Here is a 26,607-nt window from a genome sequence, read left to right as displayed (position 1 = left end):
AGTAGTAGAAGATTAATCTCTATTAAAATTATAATAACAATATTCAATTCAATTTGAATACAAGGAATAGAATTAAATGAGGTACAGATTATAAAATTACTTACATTCTTGGCTTTTGAAGCCCCGCTAGTTCCTTTTTAGAAAACAGGAGGAAGAGGAAGAACTGATAAACCTTTAACAAAATATGAACTATTATATATAAACGATATATACGTGCGAATAATTTTTTTACATGAATAATTTATTTTGAAAATAAAGTGATGATTAGCCAAAAAATTTGAGATAACGAAATATAAAACATTCTATAAAAACTTTGAACTTTAATAATAATGGAAAGGTTAAATTGGTGGTAAACTCCAATTACTATAACAATTGGAATTCTGATATTAAAGTTTAAGATCAGACTTTGTTCTTTAATTAATAATAATTAAAGCAAAAGACAAAGAATTAAATTGGAACACGATATATAAAGATTCTTACATGCTTAGTTTTGAAGCATCACTGCGTCCTTCCGAAAACACAGGAAAAAATGGGAATTGTGAAAAATCTGAAACAAAATAAGTGAAATATTACAATTTCTTCTAAAAATATACCGTTCGTAGTTTAAAGAGTTTAAGGTAATAAAAAATAAAACTCTATTCAAACTTGAAATTTTAATAATAATAAAAATCGAAATTCTGTTAAAATTCTTAGAAAATTGAAACGCTAAGATAACAATTTTTAATCTAATTAACGCTGAGAAATGATAATAGTTCGATCAAAATACGAATAATAAAATAGATTAGAATACTGCGACTCTACTACCGACAGCAAATGTTTGAAAAAAAAGGATATATAAAAAAAAGAGAAAAAAAATTACTATTAGCGCGTCCGTTTAAATAGCAATCGGCGAACACACTGACTCTAATTTCGCATACAACTGTTGTAATTAAATTTATAATTACTACGAAGTATCGTGCTCTAAAAAATATAAAAAATGTTATTACGCAGCAAACACTGACTCTACCGACCGCATTGCGCGCGGCCACAAATATTTTCTGAAAAAAGTTGCATTAGCATGGAGGCGGGGGGGGGGGGGGAGGGTTAGGTGGACTGTTTGTTTTGGAAATACTAATGTTTTTCGAAGCGTATTATTTATTTTCCTCCAATGAAGAGGTATTACGTACGCGTATTAGAAGATGGAATATACGTGTAATATTTCAAACTATTTTTATGTATTGCAAAACATTTTCCAATACATTTTTTGTACTTATTAATATTCTAAAATATAAAACCAATTCTCCAAGAAGAATTCAATTGTGAATGTTCGTTATCAGAGTTTGAAATATGGTTTTTACTAATATATCATGTTGTACTTTATAAAGATTCGACAACGCTTGTAATAAGTTAAGCTTTCTTATCGAAACATATTTGAAGTGATTAGAGTGTATTTTTAAACATGCACAGAAATGTGTTTGTTCAGACCCATTCAAGGAAATAGTAAACTTGTTTTTTTATTCAAGTATATAAAAATATAATTTCGTGATAGTTTTCTAATAACAATTAAATGATTCGTATAATTTGCTATATACTGATATAAAACATTAATTACTTAATAGTATATGCGATTATTAACAATAATCTATATGCCCGAAACATTTTTAAAATGTGATTTCTTTAACCTCATTTTCTTTCATCTTAATATTTTCAACAAGTTATGCAACTATTTATAAAATAATGTCATTATAAACCATTCGTAAATTGTAGAGCAATTATGTGAACAAATACTGATTACCATTGAACCATAAAAAAAGAAAATAATCGTGTACATACATCTGCTTTGTCATATCTCAATCATTACCAAATCTGCATGAGAAATCAACGACTCGATTTATTAATAAACATATATGGCGTCCATTTCGTATCTCTTCGAATTATCGATTATTAATCGTCTGTGGCGTCTACGACGTGAACCCCTATTCTTTCAATCACGTGACCAGCCAATAATCTGTACAAAAGAAAACCAACAATATCAAATAAGTTCATGACAAAAGCAATGATATTATAATAATAAAATAAATTATAATGCAATAAGGCAAAAATAGAATCCAAATTTTGCCTCAAAGGCCGGTAATATGAGCTATCGATGATAAAACCAGTCAAATATTCGGTCAACAATGACAGTTACAAAGAAAATTTCGAAAAACTACTCAATTTTATTAAAATGACAATCCATAAGCAATTAAATAAAAACGTACTGTTTAAATGAAGCAGATAGAAGTGTAGAAATGTTGATAAAGTTGAAATGAAAGTACTAATAATGACAAGGCAGCGCGACGAAATTTCCCTCCGTAACTTTCAACAGTAGAGTGTCACCCCACGTCACGTTTCACCGCCAAACTACAACTGTACAATTCTTCGCACCAATAAGGACGCACGCTTTGTTTCGACGATATATTGCACCAATAGGAACGCTCAATTTCATTTGACAATATTCTGCACCAATAGGAACGCCCGATTTGACTTCGCATCACACTGCGCCAATAGGAGCGTCCGATTTTCCTAAAGCGCGCAAATTTAGTGTATTCAAATAGTCAAACTGATGAAATTGAAGAATACAAGTATGTTTAAGACAATGTTCATAGAGAATAAAATTATGTTGTCATAATGAAAAGCTTTTATATTACACAAGTGTAGCTGATATTATTAACTAAAGTAAGGTATTAGTAAAAATATGATTATAGTGTATTAATTAATTATTCATTTCATTATTAATAAATATATTAAAATAATATGCTATTTTACGGATATCTCTATCAAAAACAAATGTCATTTTTAGAAATTATTAATATTAACAATTTGGAATAGTCTTTGAAAATTGGTAGCAGAACTATTATGCAAAGAGAAATTTTTTTAATTGGAAATAATTTACTATCACTTTTTACTTTGCCATTAATTAATGTATAAATTCTAAAATTTCCATTACTTTAACATAATCTTATATCAGGAAGTAAAACGAATTGTTGAACAATTATATATGCTTAGAATAAGTTAAAAAAGTTGGTAAATTCTTATAAAATATCATGCTGGATTATCAAAATTGTTCTTAATTTTGAACAATTATACTGTTAATTTAAAGCAGTTGTACCATTAATTCGTAATAATTAAATTAATGGTTTATTTCACTTCATTTAATGCTAACTAAATGTTCGAAGTATTTCAAATGGTATTTCCACTTCTATGGATCACGAAAATCACAATTTCATAATGACAGTGTATAAATATCGTAGAAATATAAAATTCTATATCCCGTTTACGCTTGTAAGATATCTTATACCATACTTAAATACGTAATTTCATATTAAAATTTCATTTCAATATATTTTAATGACTATAAATGTCGTAACCTCATTCTGTGCTGAATCGGTAACGTTGGGAATGATAATAAAATGATAAGGTGGCTGTAAAACCTCCGAGATATATGACACAAAAATGCATTAGATATTTCTCATTAAATATACATAATTTCTATTTATACTATCAAGTAGAGAAAAGTAGATGTAGGATGCAAAAACCAAAACCCCTAAAGCTCCGAAAGGACAAATGAGGTTGCAATACATATATAATTTCTATAATCGCTGCTCTAAAGCATTAAAGACAATTTTTACAATTTTTTACAATTTTTGGAACGATCGGTATTTCAGTACATGTTGATTTCAGTACAGAATTGGGATTTCAGACACGAAATCTCATATCACGCCAGTACCAAGTGATGATGCTATGTCTATTTCACAAATATGTACTTCGTCTATTTTATAGGTAGTAATTATTGAAATTAGAAGTGAATATGACTATAAACTTACAAGTTGATATTGTAGACAGAAGAAATGAAATTTTATATTTCATATATGTATCATGTTCACTTTCTACTATTTCTATAATATTTGTAAATATTAACAATTTTTCCAATAATAAAATGAATTTTAATGGTTCATTTTTATATTATAATTTCTAATACACACTGATTATCGATGTAACAATTAAATTATTACTCTATACATTTTTCAAATGGAATTTTGCCTCTGTTCAACTTTCAAATCGATTTAAATGTTTGCAAATTTAAGAGTAGAAGTTGGTCAGTATAGTTTCATCAATTTCTAAAAAATGCACATTTATTACACGTTGAAAAAAGCATTATTTAAAGAGTTTACAGTTCTTTGTTATTAAATTTAAGGTAAACTATAAAAAATTCTTATACCAATTTAATTTCTATTTAACTTCTCTCAACAAATAATAGGATAATAAAAAGTTAGCACGCTGAAAATTTCAAGTGAATTTCTGTTTTAATAAAATGGTAGTTGCAAGAAAAAGAATGCAATAAAAAAGTATTTTGCACCTGAAGGAATATTGTTTTCGTTGCAGTAGATATTCCTTCAATTATCTGATATCAATTGCTATATATATCCGTACAGTATATACGTATACATACAAGATACATATCGAGTACACAAAATTGGCTGCATAACGTATCTTCGCTGTCCAGGGATAGAAAACAAAAAAATCGAGTACGGGACTACTATTGTCCAGCTGTCCAGTAATGGACGACCCTCTTTTGGCTCGAGCTAATAATGCCGGATTGATCCAGGACGCTTTTCAGTGATTATATTTCACGATGCCGAACGTTTGCCTTTTATTAGAACCTTACCAAGAAAAGCAAATTTTTTATTACAGTTTTTCTCTGTCCGGCTGTTTACGGCTTTGCGCTTTTCAGGCATCTGCGTTTCAAATCGTACCGATGTACAGAAAATGAAGAAAAACTCAAAACAAGGTATGACTATATGACGATACTATTTTAAAAAATAAATTATTTAACGCGAAACCTACGCACTCGTATCAGTTACAATAAATATTTATCTGCCGATCATCGAGCAAGTCGCATTATCTCTTTCGATATTCCATAACATGCGTCGTTTGCATTATATTGAGGTAATTATGAATGTAGTGAAACGCGAGATTTAAGTTACAAACAAACACAATTGATATACGAAATATGAAACAATTAATAGCAACCTGATATTATCGTTTATTATAGACAATACGTATGTTACTAACAAGTATAGAAACATACGGCGAACTGAATTTTTACATATATACATTCTTTTTTTTTACTATCGCCCTGTGCAGTAAGCTATATCTACACGATACTCTTAAGAAAAAAAAGCGACCATTATTGAATCATCGAATCTGCGGCCATCCATGTGGCGCGTGTCCTGTGTCACGACTACTCGTTTCTTTTTTTGCCGGTTCTTTTTTCACCGATGATTCGATTATTCAAGAGGGAGGAACGAGAAAAATGACGTGAAAGAGAATCAGACCAAAGAGTATGTAGAATCGCACGCATGCTCGAGAAACATATCCGCCGGCTAATTTTCACCGTACTAATTTGCACCGGAATCTCCTTCGCTATCGAGCGCTTCGAACAAAGAGCAATTCGTTGTCGAATCTAGATGCATCGATAAGTGGCACTTTACTATCCAATGCACGGGAATTTTACAAAGGGACCATCTTTTTTCCTCCCTTTTCCATGGTTGTGCAAAAGCGACTATACGATTACCGGTCTATAGTTCGCTGTAACAACTATGAATAACAGAAGTAGATCGCAGGATGGGAAAGCGAGCACCGGCAGAAACAGGCGCGGACTGCCAATTGAAATGCATCATGCGATTCGAAATTATTGGTCTACGTCTCGCAAAGTTCCTCGAGTAATATCATTAATTTCGAGCAGCGAATACGAACGGACGCAACTTCATTATCATTATCAATACCGCACCGAAATCGCGTGACAAGTATGCAACCGCAAAAGCGGAACACCCTAGCGTACGCTTGGATGTTATTGGCCAGCCGCTCTAATTTATCCTTTAAATTATTCACGATCTCGACTATCCTGTCGATTTTTGATCGGTAAAGAAAGAAAGCATCCAGCGAGACAGGTGCGCCGCAATTAGACACGTGCCGTGAACGCGATGGGGCACGATTAAATTGTGAGGAAAACGGCACCCGGTCATACTGGAAGGTAAATCGTGTGTCCGACAGAGTAGTTTCACTCAGGAAGAGGAAAGGACGCGCGTGGTCAAACGCGATGCGCGCATGAATGTTTATAACCCACGATAAGTGCAACTTGTTTCAATAAATTATTCGCATCTAGCCCAACTGCGTGTGATGGATTATCATACAAGCGTTACACTTGTTGAGCTCTATTTTTGATCGCCTTTTCAAAACGAACGTAACGTTTTATGTAACATTAACGTAGAACAGAAGAAATAGAAATCGCGTAATGATTTTACTCATTGGAGATACATATTGGGTTGGCAACTAAGTGATTGCGGATTTTGACATTAGATGGTATTGACAAAATCCGCAATCACTTAGTTGCCAAGCCAATATTTAGCAATAAAGCTAATGAATATTGTCCTTTTCTTTAAGAACTTTCCTTTTGATCGCTCTTTAAAACTAACGTAACGTTTTGTGTAGCTTCAACGTAAGATAGAACGAATAAAAATCGCATAAATATTTGATTAGTTAGAAATATGTATTTACAAATAGAACTAATGGCTATTGTTCGTTTTCTTTCAGAGCGTAATTCTCGTTTTTGAAATCCAGCAATAAAATATCGAGACAGCAGTGCGGGAAGAATGGAGAAAAAACATCAGCTCGTCATCGAACGAGCTCCCTTGAGTACTTTTCGAAAAAATATCTCTCGTGTAGGTGCGAGTGTCTCTCACGAGATTCTGCGCGTCATTTCCCGTGGAATGGAAGGAAACTCCTAAGAGGAGGCTCGTACCCAGCCGGACTTGTCCGTGAGGCTAAACTAATTTGCTGCGTGAGGGTAGTCGCTGGGTTGGAGCTTGAAGTGGGGTGACACAGGGTCGAGGCAGATGGAAAGTTCAGAGGGGTTGAAGGGAGAGTCATCTGATTCCGCGTAGTGGGAGAACCGAATTCCGAGTGACCAGTAAAAATGCCACCCCACGCGGCCTTCCCTTTCCCCTCGCCCTTCGCCGCTTTCCTTCACTTTCTCTTTCCGCTTCGCTTTCTTCCCTTTTCTTCCCTTTCGTCTCCCTTCTCTTTCGGACCCTTTACCCTCACCAAGCCCACCTTCGGGGTGCAGGAAGGACTGTGAACTGGGGTAAAAGACTGCTCGTGCTGAGTCGCGAGGAGGACGGTGATAGCTTAGAGACGCGCGGATATGTTCGCGTCTGTGGGTGAGCGCGATCATGTGGGTAGGCACCTTTTTTAACGCACGTGTGTGCAGGTGCGCGAGTCTGAGAGAGGAGGAAGTGCCTTAACGAAGAAAAGTTCTCAGTGACGGATACCTTCCTCCAAATACCCTCCGTTTTCTTACGTATTCGTGAAATTTATCTTTTCATCTTCCACGATGGAGAATGACAATGAAATTTCTGAATAACGTGAACGTTATATCGCACAAAGATGCGTGCAATGTGGATCGTTGATCTAATCTTAACGTTAATTTCGCATCAAGATGCCGATAAAACAGAAACGTTCGTCATAGAAAAATTCTATGAAAGAACATTGATCTTACAAGCGAAAGCTTAAATCTTGTAGCAAGAAGAAATAAGATGAAGAAGGCGTAAGGAGCCAACAAGAGCTTAAGAAGACGTCGTCCCTGACTTTGAAAGAGGGTAGCAGGGAGTAAGGGGTGAGTTCACTGGGGGGACTAGAAGCTAGGGTATGGAGGCGGTAGCGGGGATGGGGGTTGAATCAGCGCGGGGGTGTATGGGGGAATTAGTAGATGGCCGTGGACAATGTGGGGGATACTTTCTCATATCAAGTATGGCCGCCATCGTGGCACGATGGCCAAAACAATAGTAAGTAGAGAGACCAGCAGGCAATCGTCGTCTCTCGTAATTCCTCGCTAACGTCGTTTTTTTCACCCCATCTATTTTGAAAATTCTTAATCTCGGATTACGCCTTTGAGACAACACTTTAAACGTTCCCTATTGTTTTTCTCGTGTTTCAGTGCGCAGTGAATAAAGTGATGTTATCGTCGTTATCGTCGCCGTTATCAGTCGCAAGCTCGTGCCTCGTTTATTAAAAAGGATTCATCGTCGTATCACTATAATTAAGAAATGGATAATGGCAAGAAACCAATCAATCGTGAACATTTTGAATTCTTTTACGTGGGCAAATTGCTTCTGATTACGGTAAGTACTTAACGAAGACGTTCTAAATTTCCTTGAAATCGTGTATCTTTAATAAATCGAATGGCTACTGTAATGGATTATCATGCAATTTTTCCGGCTATCGTCACCGATACGAGTATTGCTTATCTTTTACGAAAGAATCAAAGATGAAAAATTCTTCCCATTCCATCTGTTATTCCACGGAAAAATAAACTTCGCGTGTGCAACAGTGTGCGCAACTCATCGTGTACATTCTTACGTTCGACCTTCGCGATTTTTACAGCGATTTGTCATCCATGAAACAGCTTAAGGATCGTAGAAACCCGTGCGATTACTTCACTAAGATTATCAATGTCTAAATAAAAAGAACAAAATAGTAACTTCGAACGTGGAATTTCTAAAAACGACGCTACACCGTTGCCCATTCGACGAAGACTAAGAGGCCGTCCGATATCCGCCGACGTCTTTTGCATGCGAATACTCCACGTGGTTCATCTGACGACACGCATTGCGCAGATCCAACTTTCCGCGATCCCCACCTTTATGTGAAACGCACCTTTTACATACTTATTTCAGATACGAATATAACATGTCACTCAGTTAATGTAGCTCGAACACGTGAACGCGTTTAACCCTTTTTTAACAATACTTCTATCTTCTAACTTGCAATGAGAAAAAGAGAAAAGAGAAAGAGAAAAAGAGAGTTTAAGAGAAAATGTCCTACTCAACCGCGTCCATATATTTTTAAATTTCGTTTACGTATTTTCAATTTAGAACACGCCAACAACTCTTTTTTTTTTATTTTTGGAGGCGAATCTTTGAGAAGAGAAGAAAAAGCAAATTTTTTACGAAATACATTGCAAAAGTTTAAATGAGTGCAATTGAAGTAATTCATTGAACAGTATAATGAAACTACGTGTCTCTTTACAAATTCATTTCCTTATTGAAAGTTTAGAAGCAAAATGCAACTAGTTCGGATGAATGTCAGTGAATCGCAATTACAGAGACGTCAATCACGTAAGAAGGTCGAAGTGGAGAGACGAAGCGTGCTAGATGTTTAAAGAAAAGAGGAGTGGGTGGGTGGATAGATTTTCAGTACTGGCGCGATGATATTTGTCTTGTTTACGGACAGACTTATGCGCGTGTGCGGACCAGTGAAGTTCGCTGCTCGATCAATAGGCCTCTACTGAAATCACATATAAACGCACTCACGCGCACACACGCAGGTTACCGTTCGAACGGGCACACGTACGCGACGACCAAGGCAAAAACTTCGCGAGCTTTTCTTTTTCCACTAGGAGAATCGAGATGGTCGAACGACCCAACGCGATACTTCCATAATTTACCCTCCTCGTCATCTTATCGATTCTAGAAATTCCAGTTTCTATTGACGTTCATGTTCGGTTTGTCTTTAAAAGTTCAATGATCACCGCGAGAATAATCTTATCTCGCGTATCTCCATATATACTTATATCGCTCATTTTTTCTTTTTCCTTCATACTCGTATATTTCCAATAAACGAATTACGACGAAAACAGGTTAAACAGATATAATAAAATACGAAGGGACGTATCGAGCATCCTAACCGAACAATCTCGTATAGGCTGCTTCGTCGAATCATATCGATTCATCGCATTCAATATTAATTACCGTGCAAACCCTCACCGAAAACGCATAATTTATCGTACCATCGTTTCACGAGTCGGTAAAGAGTCAGCTGCGACTACCACGCATCCGCGTACGCTACATGCGGCATATGTTGTCGCAGCATCGTTATTCTGTCAAGTTAAAACGTTGTTTACCGCGTGTAACACGCCCACGCAACAACGCTATGAAACGATTTCAGCGAATCGCAACAGAAGAAAGGCATATGCAGAATACGTGCATCCACGATAATACCTCTTTCACTAGCTGCCCCTTCGTATCAAAAACGCGCGATTGTTATTTCCTTCTCTCCCCTTTTTGTGCTTTCCACTCTTTAACAACATGTTTTTCTCAACACCCTTTCGAGAACTATGAAATTCCCCTCGTTCCCCTAACCTTCCCGTTCGTTCGATGTCATTCATCCAATTTTGGCTAGAAACGGTGCAAAGGCTTTTCCACGATATAGTGGGGCACCGACGTACCATACGGGCGTATTTACGCGTATTTTTCGAAAATCCGTCAAATGTTACGCAGAAATGCGGGTTCTGCTTCGCAACCCTCCGCTTCTCTATCTCAGCTTGTTTTTCAAGCCCCGCGTAATCCAATTTCTGTAGGCTGACAGGCGGCCGCCCAAATTTCGAACAACGATCCTACGTCGTAGTCGATTCGAAGGTTCGATATATGTATCTGAACTTTTACCATCAACCCTAGAGACGACGATCGCAAATAATATTTATTATTCCCGAATTACTGTAATTGTATTACCGTAATAGATATAAAATAAAATTTTGAAGGCCACAAATTAAAAGATAAGAATATCAAATTATTAGATGTAAAAAGATTCAGACGTGACAAAGAATAAATCACATCCTATTATACGTAAACGTAACTCAAAGATTAAAGCGAAATCTTCAGGATAATGACATAAGCGTAAAGCACCTTTTTATTGAATCGTCGAATTCTTCGATGGAACGTGATTGGCCTTTGATCCGCGAATCGGAGCGGAATCGATCGAAACAGTTCGAAAATCATCTGTTTGGGGAATGTAGCAAACGATGCTTCGTTAGAATGGTGGGGGATATTTGTGTGACAGTTCTCTGAAGGTGGTAGGGACGAGAACGATGTGACATCCCCTTCATAGGGCACCGTGTCTGCACCTAACAGTAATCTGAGAGAGTTCACAGAGGCGTAAGCGTGGCGAACACCATAGATTAACACCTCTTCGAGATCTTTAAAGATCTTCCTATCGAGAGCATACGTAGTAGCATGGGCAGCTGTTCCTTTTGCCTCTTTTCATGAATTCACCATGTTTCCCTCGTTTACTCGTCTCTTAACTTCAGTCCAATTTGATCCCTCCAAACAGTTTCAGCACGATCGAACGAATATCCTTGAGTAAAAATACCCTCCTCCTAACCCCTCGTTTGGTCGAGACGTTCCGTAGAAATCGTAAAATTTATATCGAGTGGCTCGTTCTTTCGAGGGCTCGTTTGACCAACACCATCCTGAGGTAACCCCACGGTTTACCTACCCTCCTTGATGCCACGTGCCAATAACGTCTTTCCAGCATTCTTGACGTCTTTAAAAGAGAGACAGCGAAAACGATTGTTCGTCGCGCGAACGTGTGACTATGTGTAGTTTCAACAAGAAAGTGCCGTTTACGTGCGATTTCTCCGATAAAAATGCGCGATAAAGTTCCACGTGATACTCAATGGAATTGTATTGTTTCGGTGCCGTTTTATTTACATTCAGCGATGTTTATTGGATGGTTTCTAGAGAAAGATGTTTCTCGGACGATTTCAATCGGTGGCGTTTAATCTTTTACGAAGAATCCATTTTTATATTGGTAAGAAAATTTTAATACTAATTTTGACATATTTTTTTCTTCTTTTCTAATTTTTTCTCCTTTTTTTCCTCTTACTATAACTTTCGTACTATGATCGTTTAATTCTCTTTATTTTCGTCTAATCTCGTTTCGATGTTGTCCCTCGTCGCGAGCATTACCACTAGCCAGAAACTGGCACAGTTCAATGACCTGACCATTATTTCGTGACAGGAGGCATGGGTCTGTCAACTTCAATTAGTAATTACGGAGCTTCTGAAATGCATATTCGTACTATCCTCTGAATTCAGCCCTAAAGTATGGGCGCACATATGAGTCATATAGTAGGTTCCCCAAACGTCTCCCTTTTCTAGCTGTGTCCATTCGCGTATAGGGTGTCTCATCGAGGTAAAGGCCTATAACTCGTGTGTATTTCTTTCTCTGCCACTCGTTAGACGATTCTATTTTCATCCATATATATCATCCAACTGCAATCACGATAGTACATATAGAAACGAACCCACGGAATAAAACCAGAAATATGGATGAATTCATCGATATCACCGTATATATTAGCGGGACCTCGTTCGATTTCGCATTTTTTAATTATTCGTGTTACCAGTTCAACGATAGAAAAATACGACGACGTTTGAACAATATTGCCAAGACTGCGTGAATGCAAATAACAATAACAACGAGAGGGGGGGGCGGTTTGATTTTTGTTTAACAGGGCGACGAGTAATCGATAAGCTGGTACGAGATTGGGCCTGTCACGACCAAGCAAAATGTCCTCGACGATGGCGCATGAGACGACGACGATATCGGAATTGACGGAATTGGACAGCGACGGATCGAGTTGCGGAGAACGCGACGCGAGGAAACGTCTTCGTTTCGACGCGGATTCAACAGGGCCGAAGAAGAGACGAAAACAAACGACGCCCGTGAGATTCTCCTCGACGTTAATGCCCGGTGTGCACGAAGAATCGAACGAGGACGAGGAAGAGGACGAGGACAGCGAAGGTAAGCTGTCGTCGCAATCACCCATACCGAGTCAATCATCGATAAGAGACGAGAACCTGAATAACGAATTCCGTTGCAAATATTGTAGTCAGTTTTTCGATAGCAAGGAAACGTTGAACGTTCACCTCGACAATGAGCACGGTTCCGCGAATCAGATTTCGGAACAAAGTCAAAGTAGATCTCCGAATTCCGTGATCAAACAAGAACCGTCTCAGCAACAGGACCAATCCGAGAATCCCGTTAATTTGCTTAGCGTAAAAAACTTCGCGATAAACTGGCTAGCCACCGGGCAACACGTGCAATCGCAAGCACAAATGCAGACGCAGAACGAAGAATCCTGGCCCGGGCCAGCGAGTCAAATTCCACCGTTACCCAACCACTTGCAAATCCTTTCTGGCTTTCCTGGCGCCTTGGCGCAGTATTTACCTATGCCCGCGTTCCCATTGACGGACTCCGGTTCTATCGCCAGGCCCTCGTTGGGACCAACGCCGGTCAGGATCTTTAATCCGGACGCGTACTGTGATCTGTGCAATAAAGAGTTCTGCAACAAGTATTTCCTCAAGACACACAAAGCGAACAAGCACGGTATCTACGTCGATTCACCGGGACCCAGCACCGTCGACAATAGCATTCCAGGACCATTGTTCCCTACCAACTATCCTAGTAACATGGTTAAGCTAGAACTGCCCGCGACACCACCTACACCGACCGTCGCGTGTGATCTCTGTCAGAAACGTTTCAAAAACGAGGAATCGATGCGTAAACACAAGCAAAAGATGCACGTTGAATTATTGGATCAGTCGCAAGAGTCTCAGATCAATTTGTCGCAAAACGAAGAGGACAGGGATACGTCGAGGGATAGTCTCGGCGGTATGGAAACGTTGTTTAAGCAAGAATACGGGATAGAACAAGAGGATGCAACGTTCGTACCAGCACCCAGACATCTATCGCCTCAATCGATTCAACAGGCACGAGAGTCTGGTTTCAGCGCCGATCGACTTCGTCGTTTAGGGGTTATAAATCCAGAAGCGTTTTGCGAGATATGTTGTAAAGAGTACTGTAATAAGTACTTCCTACGGACTCATAAAATGAAGAGGCACGGTATCATCGTTCAGGACAACGAAAGATCGCCTAGCAATCCAGGGACAGCGGCCAGTTGGCATCAAGTGCAGACCAGTCCGTTAAATCTGATCGTGACGGAGAATCCTGGTAGCACGGAATCGAACGATCGAGTCGTCGACGATTACGAGTGCAAGCTATGTGGTATACGTTTCCAGACGATTGACCTGTATCAAGCTCACTGTCGGAAGATGCACGAGAGCGAGGAACAACAATCGCCTAGGCAAGATTGCGAGCTAGATATATCCGATCAACGGAACGATTCGATCTCGGAGGATCTTCAAAAATTGCAGACGATGCTGTTGCAACTGAACGGACTCAAGCCTACCAAGGGATTATCGTGCAACGTGTGCGGAAAAGAATGCGAGACCAGAGCAACGTTGCATATTCATATGATAACGGAACACGGCGCCATCCAAGAAGATTCAACATCCTCGCCGCAAGAAAAGTCACCCTTAACTACAACCTCAGCGTTCTGCGCCCTATGTGGAAAAGATTACGCGAGTCAGGACGCTCTCAGGAAACATATCGCCGACGAACATCAACCAGCGGTTTCGAATACCATTCCTCAAACTCCTACAACCACAGCGACAACGACCAATTCGAATTCGACCAGCCAAACTCCAACCGAGAGAAAGGTAACATCGATGACGCCAACGTCGAGCTATTGCGAGATATGCAACAAGGAATTATGCAATAAGTACTTCATGAAGACGCATATGCAAAGAATGCACGGTATTGAGATTGAAAATGGAGCCCAGATCGGTGGCGTGATATGCAACATTTGCAACAAGGAGCTGTGCAGCAAATACTTTTTACGCGTTCACAAGCACAACACTCATGGCATAGTCGACGAAAATACTCCCAGTTCGGTAAAGCAAGAGACCCACGAGGCATCAAACGCGGACGATGCTGCTTTGAAGCCGGAGCAACTCGGTGATCTGAGTCACAGATATTTCACCCACTTTACAGAGGTCTGTCCAATCTGTAGCAGAAGGTTCCGTAGTATAAAGTGGTTAAAGGCTCATCTGATGAGTGATCATGGGAAAACAGGCATCGATAAATGGCGCGAGATGGAGCAACAATACCAAACAACGCCGAAATCGGGCAATAGAACGGCGAATGTAATATCGAAGAACCCTCAACAGAGCTCGAATTTGAAGATACCGAATGGATTTGAAATCTCACAGCAAATCAAGTCTGCCGACTACACTGGTTTGGGTAATCAAGTTCTGTCAAATTTACTGGGGTCATCCTCCGAAGATCAACAGTTGAAAAGCTATCGCTGTTCCTATTGCAATTTCACGACCACCGTGTTACCCTTTCTCTTCCTGCACGAGAGGTCTCACGTGAATTCCCGTGACAACGAAGGAGAGAAATCGCTTCAATGTCCGATTTGCTCCCAAGGTTTCCATCAGCCGGAAATGTTGCATCAGCATCTCCTCACGTCGCACCAATTTCCCACGTTGCTGCCTCATTTTCAACCCCCTGTGCTTAATAATTTAGGTCTAGACGCGGAGAAATTGAACGAGGCCAAAGAGAAACTCGATCTGGAAGCGAAGGAGGAGCATACGAGGAACAGTCCACAAGTTACCACCAATCAAAATATTCCCGAACCGATGAGAAACAAACAACAGGACGAAACAGCGGTCCAAGTTACTCCTCATGGTGTATATAAGTGCGCACAGTGCGGTTACGCGACGACCAATTTAAACAGAATTAAGAAGCACGTGAGAAAAGATCACAAAACGATCAGCGATCCTACCGATAGCGTGCTCGCCGAGCTTAGCAGAACTTTGAAAGACGTTGCCAACAAACATAAGGTACCAGCTTGCTACGCAACGCCACAGGATATGAATTCCAATCCTGACAAAACGATCATGCAACCATTTTTAATCGAGGAACAGGACACGATGCAAGCTGGAGAGGAATCCAGCTCGGAGAAACGGTTCGCGCCGGCTTTGGTCTATCTGCCGGTTAAATCGCGAATCAACAACGCGCTCACTGCATCCTTCACCCTCAGTCCTGCTTGAAACTCTTCCTTCTTCGCATCTACTCCTATGGATTTTACAACTTGTTTCTACGTCTGCGATTTGAGCACGTGTTATCAGTTCCTACGTAAAGTGTAAGAAAATAGTTAGCGAAAGTTTATATATTTTTCATATACGTGGCTCGTCGAGGGTTCAACTCATTCATCGTTTAGCGTACGCGTACTATCTTGGTGAAAACGATTCACTACATATATTTCCTGGGTATTTGCCGACGAATTTTCATCCTACGCTTTTCTCGTGCAGTGAACGAGGATCTAAAAAATGCGTCCGCGTATTGGCCTATTTTTTTCGCTTGTTCGATGACTCTTGTCACGACGTATATCGCACACATATGTACAGAGTATTTATCAAAATTCCCGGATTCTGTTTCTTTCAAAGAACAGAATGAGAAAAGGGAACCCGCGTTTGAAAGCCACGTTGTTATACTGTTCCAATTCGGGAACGTTTTATTGTACATAATATAATTGTATAACTGACACGAACGTGTGATCGAAAAAAGTTCCTATTTTAAATGTGACCGACCTCCGAAGAGAGTATACTAGATCGTGTCTAATCTTTCGAACAACAGCCTCCTTTGTTCGTTTTAATTATTCTCGTAATGCCGCAATTTTGCTTTTTGCTCAAGTCCAGCAATTACGAGCGATACAAGATAGAGAAGGAAACGAAAGAATTACACGACGCCATCTCGATGTTCGGGCGTCGTTAATACATAACTGTATCGATATACCGGTGGTTTTTCATTTTTCGCGATCGTGCTAGTCAATATTTTATATATAAATATATATATATATATACATATATGTATAAGCAAAGTTGAAAGGTAGGGAAGAAGATTTATAGAAGTATTTATATGTAGACGCGTTAAAATATGATGAATAACGTGAGGAAAAAGAGGTAAGGACAAAAAAGGAGGACGAAAGAAGCGTAATTACGGTAACTGTGAGGCAAGCATGATTAAATCTACGGTTACGATATTTAAGTATCAACGAGCAGTGAAAGCCAATCAACTCAGGGTCGACACAGTATAACCCGCAACAAAAAGTACAATCGTATACACAGCCAACGCATTACATAGAATTAAAATAAATATATCGATATAACGTTTCGCAAACCGCGGATATCAAATATACGCCAATCGATCTCTTCCCGTTTTCGGAAGGGACAAAACGACCACTCGAGAGATATTCGACTGTACGATACCCGTTTCTTTAAATTTTAAACGATTAAAACTGTATGCGCCTCTCTGATTATCTATCTAAACTATTTAAACAGTAAGATCTTACATAGTCTAGTCGTTTACAAGAAATAGCAAACGTTGCCCCAACGATGTCGGAAACGTAAAGTTCCTTTCCGAAATGATGTTTCAACCTCGTGCCTTGCAGCTGAAGAAACTGAGAATCAAAATTTCGTTATCGCCATATATAAGAGTCGAATAGAAGTTGGACACGATTCGAGTGTCCACGATGTGATGTCGTTTATTTCTGTCGTCCGTATATACAGAGAACAATTCGTACCACGATAATCCTCTCGATCTCGTAATGGCAGTTTCCTCTTTCTCTTTACCGTGCGTGTAATCGTACCACTCTTATCCGCGACGACTGACCTCACCGGTTATAGCGCTCTTCGATATGGTCGCGTGTTATTTAAATTTCAATATAGAAAGATATATACAAAATTTAAAAATATCTAAAATTTTTAAAAAGTACATAGCATAAAAAAGTAAAAAAAAAAAGACGCACAGATGCAAGAAGATTACATGATTGATCGGACAGTATTTTTAACCGTGTTTCCAATTCTTTCACGGTTAACGGTCAGCAAACGTTCGATCGAAACGTTGTAAAAGACAGCTGGTTTTACAGTGTGACCAGTGGATAGCCAGGCGTGCAGCCGTTCCGAACTCACCTCACCTCCCAAAATGCATTCTTTCCACCGGTGGGGTCCCTTCGATCAACAAACAGGCGCGTTACGTTTCCGCCTCCGACGCACGCCTACGCATTGTTAACCCTGGATTATGGAATAATAACGCGGCTCGTTTCGGCGACTTCCTTATATCCATTGAACGACATACGCACGTTAATTCGGAGGGAAATTTCGAACAGCGCCCGATAGTTTAATCCGACTTACATTATTTCATTTTGGTTTCATCGGCGAACGAAAACCAGGATGAAAGCAGCGTTCGTTCGCCGTGTTCCTTTAAAGCGAAACAGTGTAAATCCGACTGTATCGACCGCGAGACGAACCGGACAGCCATTGAATATACGTATATCGACACGAACAAAAGACGGTATCCAGTGGCGATTCGATAAACGCGAACGGTCATCAGGCCAGAACGCGTTCCGCGCGATCTAGATTTATGGCACATCGGAAGCAAAAACGGTAGTCTCGACCGACCTTTGTCTCAGCACCCATAAAAATTTCCCTGGGACAGCTGAAATTCGAGAACCGCGTCATTTAATAGGACACGTCTGGGTTTTCCGGCGAAAATACGCCTGAATTAGTATGCGCGCACGCGTGCATTAACATATTTTAGGGGAAGCCAGAGGAGGAATCGGCCATTACGAATCTATTGAGAGAAGAAGAGAGAAAGAACGAACGAAATGTATAGATGAGGGGTACGGAAATTAGAAGAGCCGGCGATCAGAGAAAAAGAGGAAAAAAGACGGAGAGAATTTTTAGTGGCATTGTCGAGATGGCGAGTTGGGTCCGGGCAAACGGTCTCACATCTGGTCCCCTTGTGTGAAGGTCATGTAGGAGAAAGGTCGTGACCTTGGCCGGGATTTTTCCGAAAAAGTCCGACAGAAACGAGCCAAACGAAGGGGGAGGAGGGTGGATAGCACGTATCCTGTCCTTCCTCTCTCCCTTTCACCATTTTTCTCACCCCACGGACGAACGGTGACATGCAAAACGCGCGCGTCCATGTAAATCGGTACCCTCTTAATTGCATCCCATGGAACTATGCGTATTGTGCACTTAATGGCCCGTGCGCGGCAACGAGGGTCGTAGATTTTAATTATTGTAACGACTCGCAGTCGATAATAAATCGAGAGCAACGCCGGGGGCGTCATGGTTTTTCACGTGCTGCTTGCAATTTATATCGCCACGTACGAATGATTACGCGATAAAATATCACGGTTCATTGTGTAGAACAGCTTTCCTTTTTCGTTCCATTTTTAATAGAAATTCACGGAATTTCATGGAAACTCACCGACCCTTGTCAACGTGTACGGAAAGAAAATCATGACGATCCTAGCCATCGGGATCATGAAATTTCACTGCAAGCGGCGTGTCCTGAAACGAGTATTGCCTTGACTAACATAATTGAGCGCAAAATCAAATTTTACCCGTTTAAATCAAAATGATAGAAACACGAAATATATTTAATATATATGTATATATAATATATAATATATATATTGATTATATATACTGAAAAATTAAGTAAGTACGTCATAGGCTAAGCGCGTTTCGTACTTAAACGAAAAAGATGATATAAATATATATATATATATACATAAATATATAAATGAATATATATATATATATTTATATATATATATATATGATCTGTATTATACTATTATATGATCATACGTGTTTAATAAGCGTATCGTTTCATATAAAGTGTTCTGCGCGTCTAGAGAAATTATTTTTAGCCCGTCTAGTCATTTTCGACAGAATTTACAATTCCAGAAACTGTTCTAGTCACACGACACAGTCAAAGAATCATATACATATAAATATATAATATGAATACACACGATATAACTAACCTTGAATGGTTTATTGATATACAAGATCGATCGTATATTTTTATATAAGGTTGCGAAATAAGGAAGTTCTTCCTTTGTTGTTTCTCATTTTGTATTATTTTATATATTTATTTCAATTTATTTATCATAATTTATACACGTACGATCGTAACGGTGTGCATAAATAAAGTATTTTTCATTTCTTTAAGTTCTGTTTTATATGATTTTCGTTTCCTTTCGTTTCTTATTTATATAGTTACTCGAAACCAACCGCTTTTACGTTCCCATTAAAGTTTTACCGTTTTGCCGTTGCACGACATCAACTTGTATAATTCAATTTACTCAAACGTCAATGCACGTCAGATCGATCAATTTCGCTGCCCCGCGTTTTAAAAGGTGCCACTCCTACGAGTTTTTCAACGCGATGCGAAAGGGTGCCCTGACAAATTAAATGTGACAAATTGCTCGCGTGTCCCGCACTTTTGTCGTTTTATCGAACAAAAAGTGTAAGTCAAACATGACCGTATCCGGTTTCCTTTCCAGTACAATTTTTTTTTTCATCACACTCGCAACAACGTAGAATTGGGGAGAAAAATTGGAAAGAAAAAGAGGGGTGGAAACGCGAAGAGAGTCGGAGGGAAAGAGAAGAAAGAAAGAGTTTCCCTTTCTCGATGATTCTTCGTGAGCGTAGCGAGGGATAATATTTTATGGGCAAACGAAAGGAAAAGCGGGTTGGTCAATTTTCAGCGAGAGGGAGAGCACGATCCAAAGACGTGAAACGCTTGCGCTATATCGGACTTTTCTTTTTGGTTGATGGCCGGAGTCAACGGTTTGAAAAGGGAAGGCGGAAGGCAACAGTTTCTATCCCTCTCGAACCAACGACCACCAATGAGTAAATGACACACAGCTAGCCCCTACTCTCGTACGTAAACACACAAACGTACGTACACACCGAAAATTGGACGTCTACCCACCCACACCCACCGGGGATATGTATAAAAATCAATAACATCTTGCGGTTTCCAAGAGCTCCGAAAACGGGGAAATATATATGGAGGGGAATTACATTCCCTCCTATAGACAAAAGAACTGCCAATTTTTCATTATCGTTCGCCTTGGGGTATTAATTATCGATAACAACCTTAACCAGCCTCGATGATGAGAAACCATGCGAGGAAATTGGTTTTTTTAAAATAAAGACGAATGAAAGTCAAAAAATAAATCAAGTAGAAAAGAAAATAACAAAACCGTAAAAAGATGAAATAAATCTCTCTTTATTTCGTTCTCTAAGAATCCAACGACAATAAATCTTTTCAAGATAGAACGTACCTATATATATATGTGTGTGTGTGTGTATATTTCTTTTTTTAACACATCGATACCTTGTATTTTTCAAGCATTGCCAAGGGCAAACGTGAAACGACGTTTTTTATTTTCTCAAGAGTTGCCATATTTTCCATTTACATATTCACCTTGCAAAATTGTGCGCGAGGTAACAGTACAAGCGATGCAACAGCATGCCACAGTGTGTTAAGAGAATAATACTGACATTTCAATTCAAGAAGTCGAAGTGCATCGATATAGTAAACCTTCGAATGCGGCCGATGTTTCGTTTATCGACTTGCTTTCTTTCACCCTACATAGGATAAAATAATCGGGATCTTTGCTTCTGTTTCCCCGTCAATTATTTACGAAGACAGTAGCGATGGTGGTGATAGTAGCGGTGGTCGCGTCTCAAAGTTCGTGGTAAATTTAAGAAAGGTATCGAACCGTACATATCCCTCCCTCTTTCCTGGTCCACCCCGTTTCTCCTGCTCATCAACTACCACAACCGCAACGCTGCTTATACCCTGACAAGGAAGTGAATTGCAATTATCAAAGCCTCTCCCTTCTCGAACCCACTCCCCTCCTCTCGATACACTCGCCCCTTTCGTCTCTTCTTCCTTGGCTCCGCCGTTCACTTTCTTTCCCCTATCGTCCAACAACTTGGAAATTTCATCCCCCCGTAATAATTTCGCCACCACGGACACTACCACACACAGTCGTGACCGCCGTCTTCGACGATCAAAAGAATCCACGTGGCGAGATGAGGGTCGACGAAATATTTCGCTACGTAGCGAATTTCGTGAAACCCTATTGTTCGATCTTACGAATGAGAGTGTCACCGCCGAAGAGAAGGACGCTCACCGTAGACAAATTTCGACACAAATCAGAGTACGGTAGAATCTCAACGACGTTCATTGTCATTTAGCCTTTTCTTCTTCGAAGAATGTCCTAGGATATGTGTAACTTTTTTATCGGAAGGATTAAAAACAGAGCCAAGTAGTTCGTCTATTGACACGATTTTCATCGAAATCGCGAGTACGCGTTCGAACGTAAACACGTGACATCGCATCGGACGAATATATAAAATATAGCGAAAGCAGTACGATAAACGAATCTCGTATCAAGGTAGCTTCCCTTGAAAACCGTGTTACGGAGAAATGAAATATCGGTGTCAGTTGCCTTACAATACCGTCGCTAGAATCGCGTAACATTGAACAAAAAATTCGAGTGCGCGTAAAATAAAAAGGCTGAAATTCATGGAATCCTTTCACCGAACTCACCCTCGTTTTTCTCCGCGCGACAAATACACGATCGCTTTTCCTTTCTCTCCTTTTTTTCCTTTTTTCTACGAATCATATATGTACACACACATACACGTATATACCCTTTTTTCCGGTTCAACGATTTCGGTGGGGAATATCCAGAAAAATCCGCGATTCGAGAAAAACTTGGCCGAACGGGGTGAAAATATCGGCATTGTTCGACGGTCGGTTTTCGGAGTTTTAAAAAGGGGCCGCGGAAAAGGCGCACAACCCTTTATTTGTTTAGCAGCGTTGTGGCGCGTGAAGCGTGCCGGCTGCGCGCCATGGCATACGCTTACCGTTTCGACGAATTTCACCCCAAATTTTCAGCTGGCACGCACCCCAGCCGATTTACACAATATTTTGGAAATCTTTTATAAGATTTCGTCCCTCCGCCGCTCTCATGGCTTAACACGAGCCCGTTTCCGAACTCCATTGTAACCGACCCGCCACTCCCCTGTTTTCTTTCCGACGACCTGTCGACGAACGACCACGACGACAGATGGGAACGTGCCACTGTTCCGAGGAATACCGCGCGCACGACCAAGGGTTCGAGCGACAAGAATGATGGGAAAAAAAAGAAAAGTTTGTAGAACGCATCGAAATCGTGAAATTAGGGTCGATGTCGGAAAAAACGCGAAGAATTAACATAGCCATTGTGAATAGGCTCCACCGAGCGGAAGGGTGAACCGACTCACGTGCACCCCTTTTAAGCGACACGTGCCTTTCACTTTTCCGCACCTCTTTTTTTTCTATGCTTTAATGAAATCCGGCGTAAACGAGAAACACAAAGGTGCGAGCGGAGTCGTAAATTAAATTTTGGTTCAAGAAACGCGAAAGGGTACAAAATACAAGTCCGAAAGACGCGTGGTGGTAAAATATAACGTGCGAGCTCGTACTTGATATTTTTGTTCGAAAGTTTGTTACGCGGAGTGGCACCTGGCTGAAACCGATAGGTGGTTAATTCTAACACTAGAACTATCGTAGTAGTGAAAACGACCAATCAGAATTTTTCATACAAATTTTATACACTTACAACGGTACATTATTCGGAATTTAAGGAATACGAACGAAAGCTTACTTGTTCGTTTTTTACTTTGATTTTCTTGGTACAAGGTTTATAATTTAGTCACCGATATTTCTAGCGTTGATCGTGAAACGCATTAAGTTTACACAATTACTCCTCACCATCTCATTCCAGCCAAAACAACTTCGAAACGACTGTATTTTATATATTATGTACATACATATACGAGGATCTAGTAAACTTAAGTTTCCTCTTATGTAAACTTGGAAAAATACCTGACAATAATACTTCTTCGGTTGAAAATATTACGCAAGCGCTACAAAAATTTCCGAACGCACAGAAATATGTGCATGACACAACATATTCTACTACTACTCTTAACTCACGTAACAACTAATTATTCGTGTTTTTTGACTGAAACAAGCGACATGACTGTCGTACTCCATGGGTGGAGGAGCAAAAAGAATAGGTTATCGACGCGCAAAAATTCGGCGCTCGAGACATACTTAGGTAACTTGTAAATATCACTGATGAAAACGTTTCGCACGGAAATGATATGATGTGGTAACGTGATACAAGACAACTTATTAAGTTCCTATTAACGTGTTATATAAACGTACGTTCCTAAGTTAAGCTTTACTTAATCGAAGTTACACCACGCGTTAATGTTATAATTGGAAGGAATGACCCTGTCACAAGGCTCTAGATCAACGGTGTGATTATATATACACACATTTAGAAATTCTGTTTTTACGTCTCTCTAAACAACAAAACATGTATGTATGTATGTACGTGTGTGAATTGTGCGAATTGTGTACACTATAAAGTTAAGCAATACCGTTAAGCGGCAAAATTATATCTAGCTGATAAGGATATCGTAATACGTAACATGGATAGTGGGATAAGTCACTGAGAGAAAATCAAAATTAGTTGTTAAATGTAAAATGGCGATACGCGGAGCTACTATCCGCGTATCTACTACGCGTAAATACTATTAAGTATTTAAGAAGATATTCGATCGATAAGTACCACAATTCAGGGTCCCCTAGTTGTTTCTCTCTTAGCGGATAATGGTGAAATAGTGTAATTAAAATGAATGTATCTATTCGGTGAACCACAAGTACAAGTAAATACTGTTTCGATGACGAATTATTAAAATATATGCGTATATCTGGTGCGCAGATTATGTGTGTGTATGCATAATGAACGGTCATCGCAAGAATTCGACGTCATTTTGTCTAATTAGATACAGACATACAGACAGTATGTTAATTACGAACAACTGTGACAAGGAACATTAAAACGGAAGACTATTACATTCGTCTGATATGATCAGTAATTTTTAAGCCGGCTACTTAGTCATTACCAACGAAACGAACAGAAAAAAAGATAAAAGATAGAAATAAATAAAGTTAAACAAGTTAAGAACATATTCGCAACAAAATATTTTTTTGGAAAAATCCAAAATATACAAAATTATTATTTTTGCAAATAAAAGAGAAAACGAGAGAGAAAGAGAGAAAGAGAGAAAGAGAGAGAGAGAGAAAGAGAGAGAAAGAAAGGGAGAGAAAGAGTAGATCTTCCTCAATACGGCGAAGATACAAGACTTTTTCACGATATAGAAGAATATCTTTTTTACGCAATAGAATGTTTTATCGAGCAAAAAGGACTACCGATTCTATAAAAGACGAAAAATGAAAAGAAAGAGAAAGACAAGAGATCCATAATTTTAAGCGTAACGAGAGCTGTAACGTAACGTTAGAATACAGCAAACCGAATGTTCCTAATGTAATGCTTTCATCTAAATACATATATTTATAAATATTTACACGATAGAGGTTCTAATATTTATACCTTGCTCTATATTATGTTTCGACTTTCTTTTCGAGGAATAAAAAGAAAATTGATATTAATATACGAGAAATTAAATAAACAAATTATGGAGTATTTATATCTGCGAATAATATGTATATGCGAGAGGATCAAAGTAAATGCGAGTCGAATGATCGAAAGAGACAATTTGCAACGTGTCCAGTATACCTGACCTGTATGGAAAAACGTGTATTGTGCAACCACATTTTCATTCTTTCAATCCAATGCAAACATACAGAAATTGATCAAATTCCATCCGGAGACACATACAAGCTCTTTTATATAAGTTAGGTATACAATATCTCAGAAAAACTATTGTATGTACATTTCTTTCAATGAATGCTTTTACCATCGAGCGAAAAATATCATCCGAAACCTTTGAGAGATTATAAACGCGACACGTAAATAGCTTCATTACATTAATGTTCATCAATTAGATTTGACATTCACTTTAAAATTGTTGTTAGCAATTGTTCTGACACGACCGAGGGTACAAAAATCGAAGGAGCGAAAATCAAAATATTCGAGAATCAAAATTACAATGTAAGTTCATAGAAGTTCGTTGTTCGTCGATAAATATTATTTGTTAGTCAAGAATAGTTGGATACGTCCAATAATATAGTCTAATAATCATTAACTCTGTCGTTTCATTCTCTGTTCCTCACTCTTGTCATATAATCAATAAAATCCCTTTCAATCCGCGCATCAATAAATTCCTTTCAATCTTTTTCATTCGAAAAAATGTCTTTATTGGAAAAAATTTAAGCTTTTATCTCATGCAATCGCATGCGTTTTATCAAAAATTACTAAATGATTATGGTCTCATTATAAAATATATCAGCTTAGATATTATACATCCGAATGTTTTGTGCGTCACACACAAAAAGAAAGTAATGATATTCCAATCAAAAACACACCGATAAAGATTTTGATAAAGCACGAGTTAAATATAATCATTCATGGAACTGATAAAATCAAATATCGCAATCATTTATGCCACGACACTCGAGTTTATATCTTAACTGAACATTAGATCAATGAAAATCGTAACGATTATCTTAATTTTTATTACATTACCATATGTGCTTTCATGATACTTACGACAGAAATTTCTTATTATTGTAATCTCTATTATCAATGACAATTATTGTTCTTTGCAACAAACAAGGCTCTCAACGTACCGTCGACTGAAGGTTGTCAGTAAGTATCTTTCTCATGATCAAATATTACAAAAAATACTTTCTGAAGATATTAAAGTCGATGGCAATTGAGATTTTAAATTGCACGTAAGTCGATATAATCTTTAGTAATAAATAGTTTTATCCTTTTAGAAAATCTTGTCAAGAAAATCAGTTTTTTTACGTAATCTCCTTGAAAAGAACGAGAGATAACAATGAGGATAGATTAGAATTACTTCTTTGGAATACGAATGAATATGGGCATTTATATTTCCTCGCGTTTCTGAGAATCAATGTTTCCCTTAATTTATCATAGTAATTTAA

General features: G+C 38.7%; 2 protein-coding genes across 10 annotated transcripts in view; one reads left to right on the top strand and one right to left on the bottom strand.

Annotated features, from left to right (window-relative positions):
• LOC117155789 (cell adhesion molecule Dscam2) overlaps window positions 1-26,607 on the bottom strand; it is a 175,238-nt gene that overhangs the window by 134,828 nt on the left and 13,803 nt on the right. For 4 of the 9 annotated variants that reach the window (XM_076619529.1, XM_076619531.1, XM_076619525.1 and 1 more), the window contains exons 1-3: window positions 860-1,474; window positions 481-547; window positions 105-172 (exon numbers count right to left, since the gene is read on the bottom strand). The gene's annotated coding sequence lies outside the window, so the exon portion shown is untranslated. Of the gene's footprint in view, window positions 1-104; window positions 173-480; window positions 548-859; window positions 1,476-1,812; window positions 1,988-2,237; window positions 2,542-26,607 lie in introns of those variants that run through there. The other 5 variants (XM_076619528.1, XM_076619521.1, XM_076619524.1 and 2 more) reach the window with 3 other exon arrangements.
• LOC117155746 (uncharacterized) lies at window positions 12,281-15,861 on the top strand. Its single transcript, XM_033332035.2, has one exon. It carries the CDS (start codon window positions 12,426-12,428, stop codon window positions 15,810-15,812), a length of 3,387 nt encoding a protein of 1,128 aa, XP_033187926.2. The 5' UTR covers window positions 12,281-12,425; the 3' UTR covers window positions 15,813-15,861.

This window comes from Bombus vancouverensis, chromosome 6, assembly GCF_051014615.1.
Source record: "Bombus vancouverensis nearcticus chromosome 6, iyBomVanc1_principal, whole genome shotgun sequence".
Taxonomy (NCBI): Eukaryota; Metazoa; Arthropoda; class Insecta; order Hymenoptera; family Apidae; genus Bombus; species Bombus vancouverensis.
Note: the sequence above shows the minus strand (reverse complement) of the source record. Positions and strands in the feature narration are given on the sequence as shown.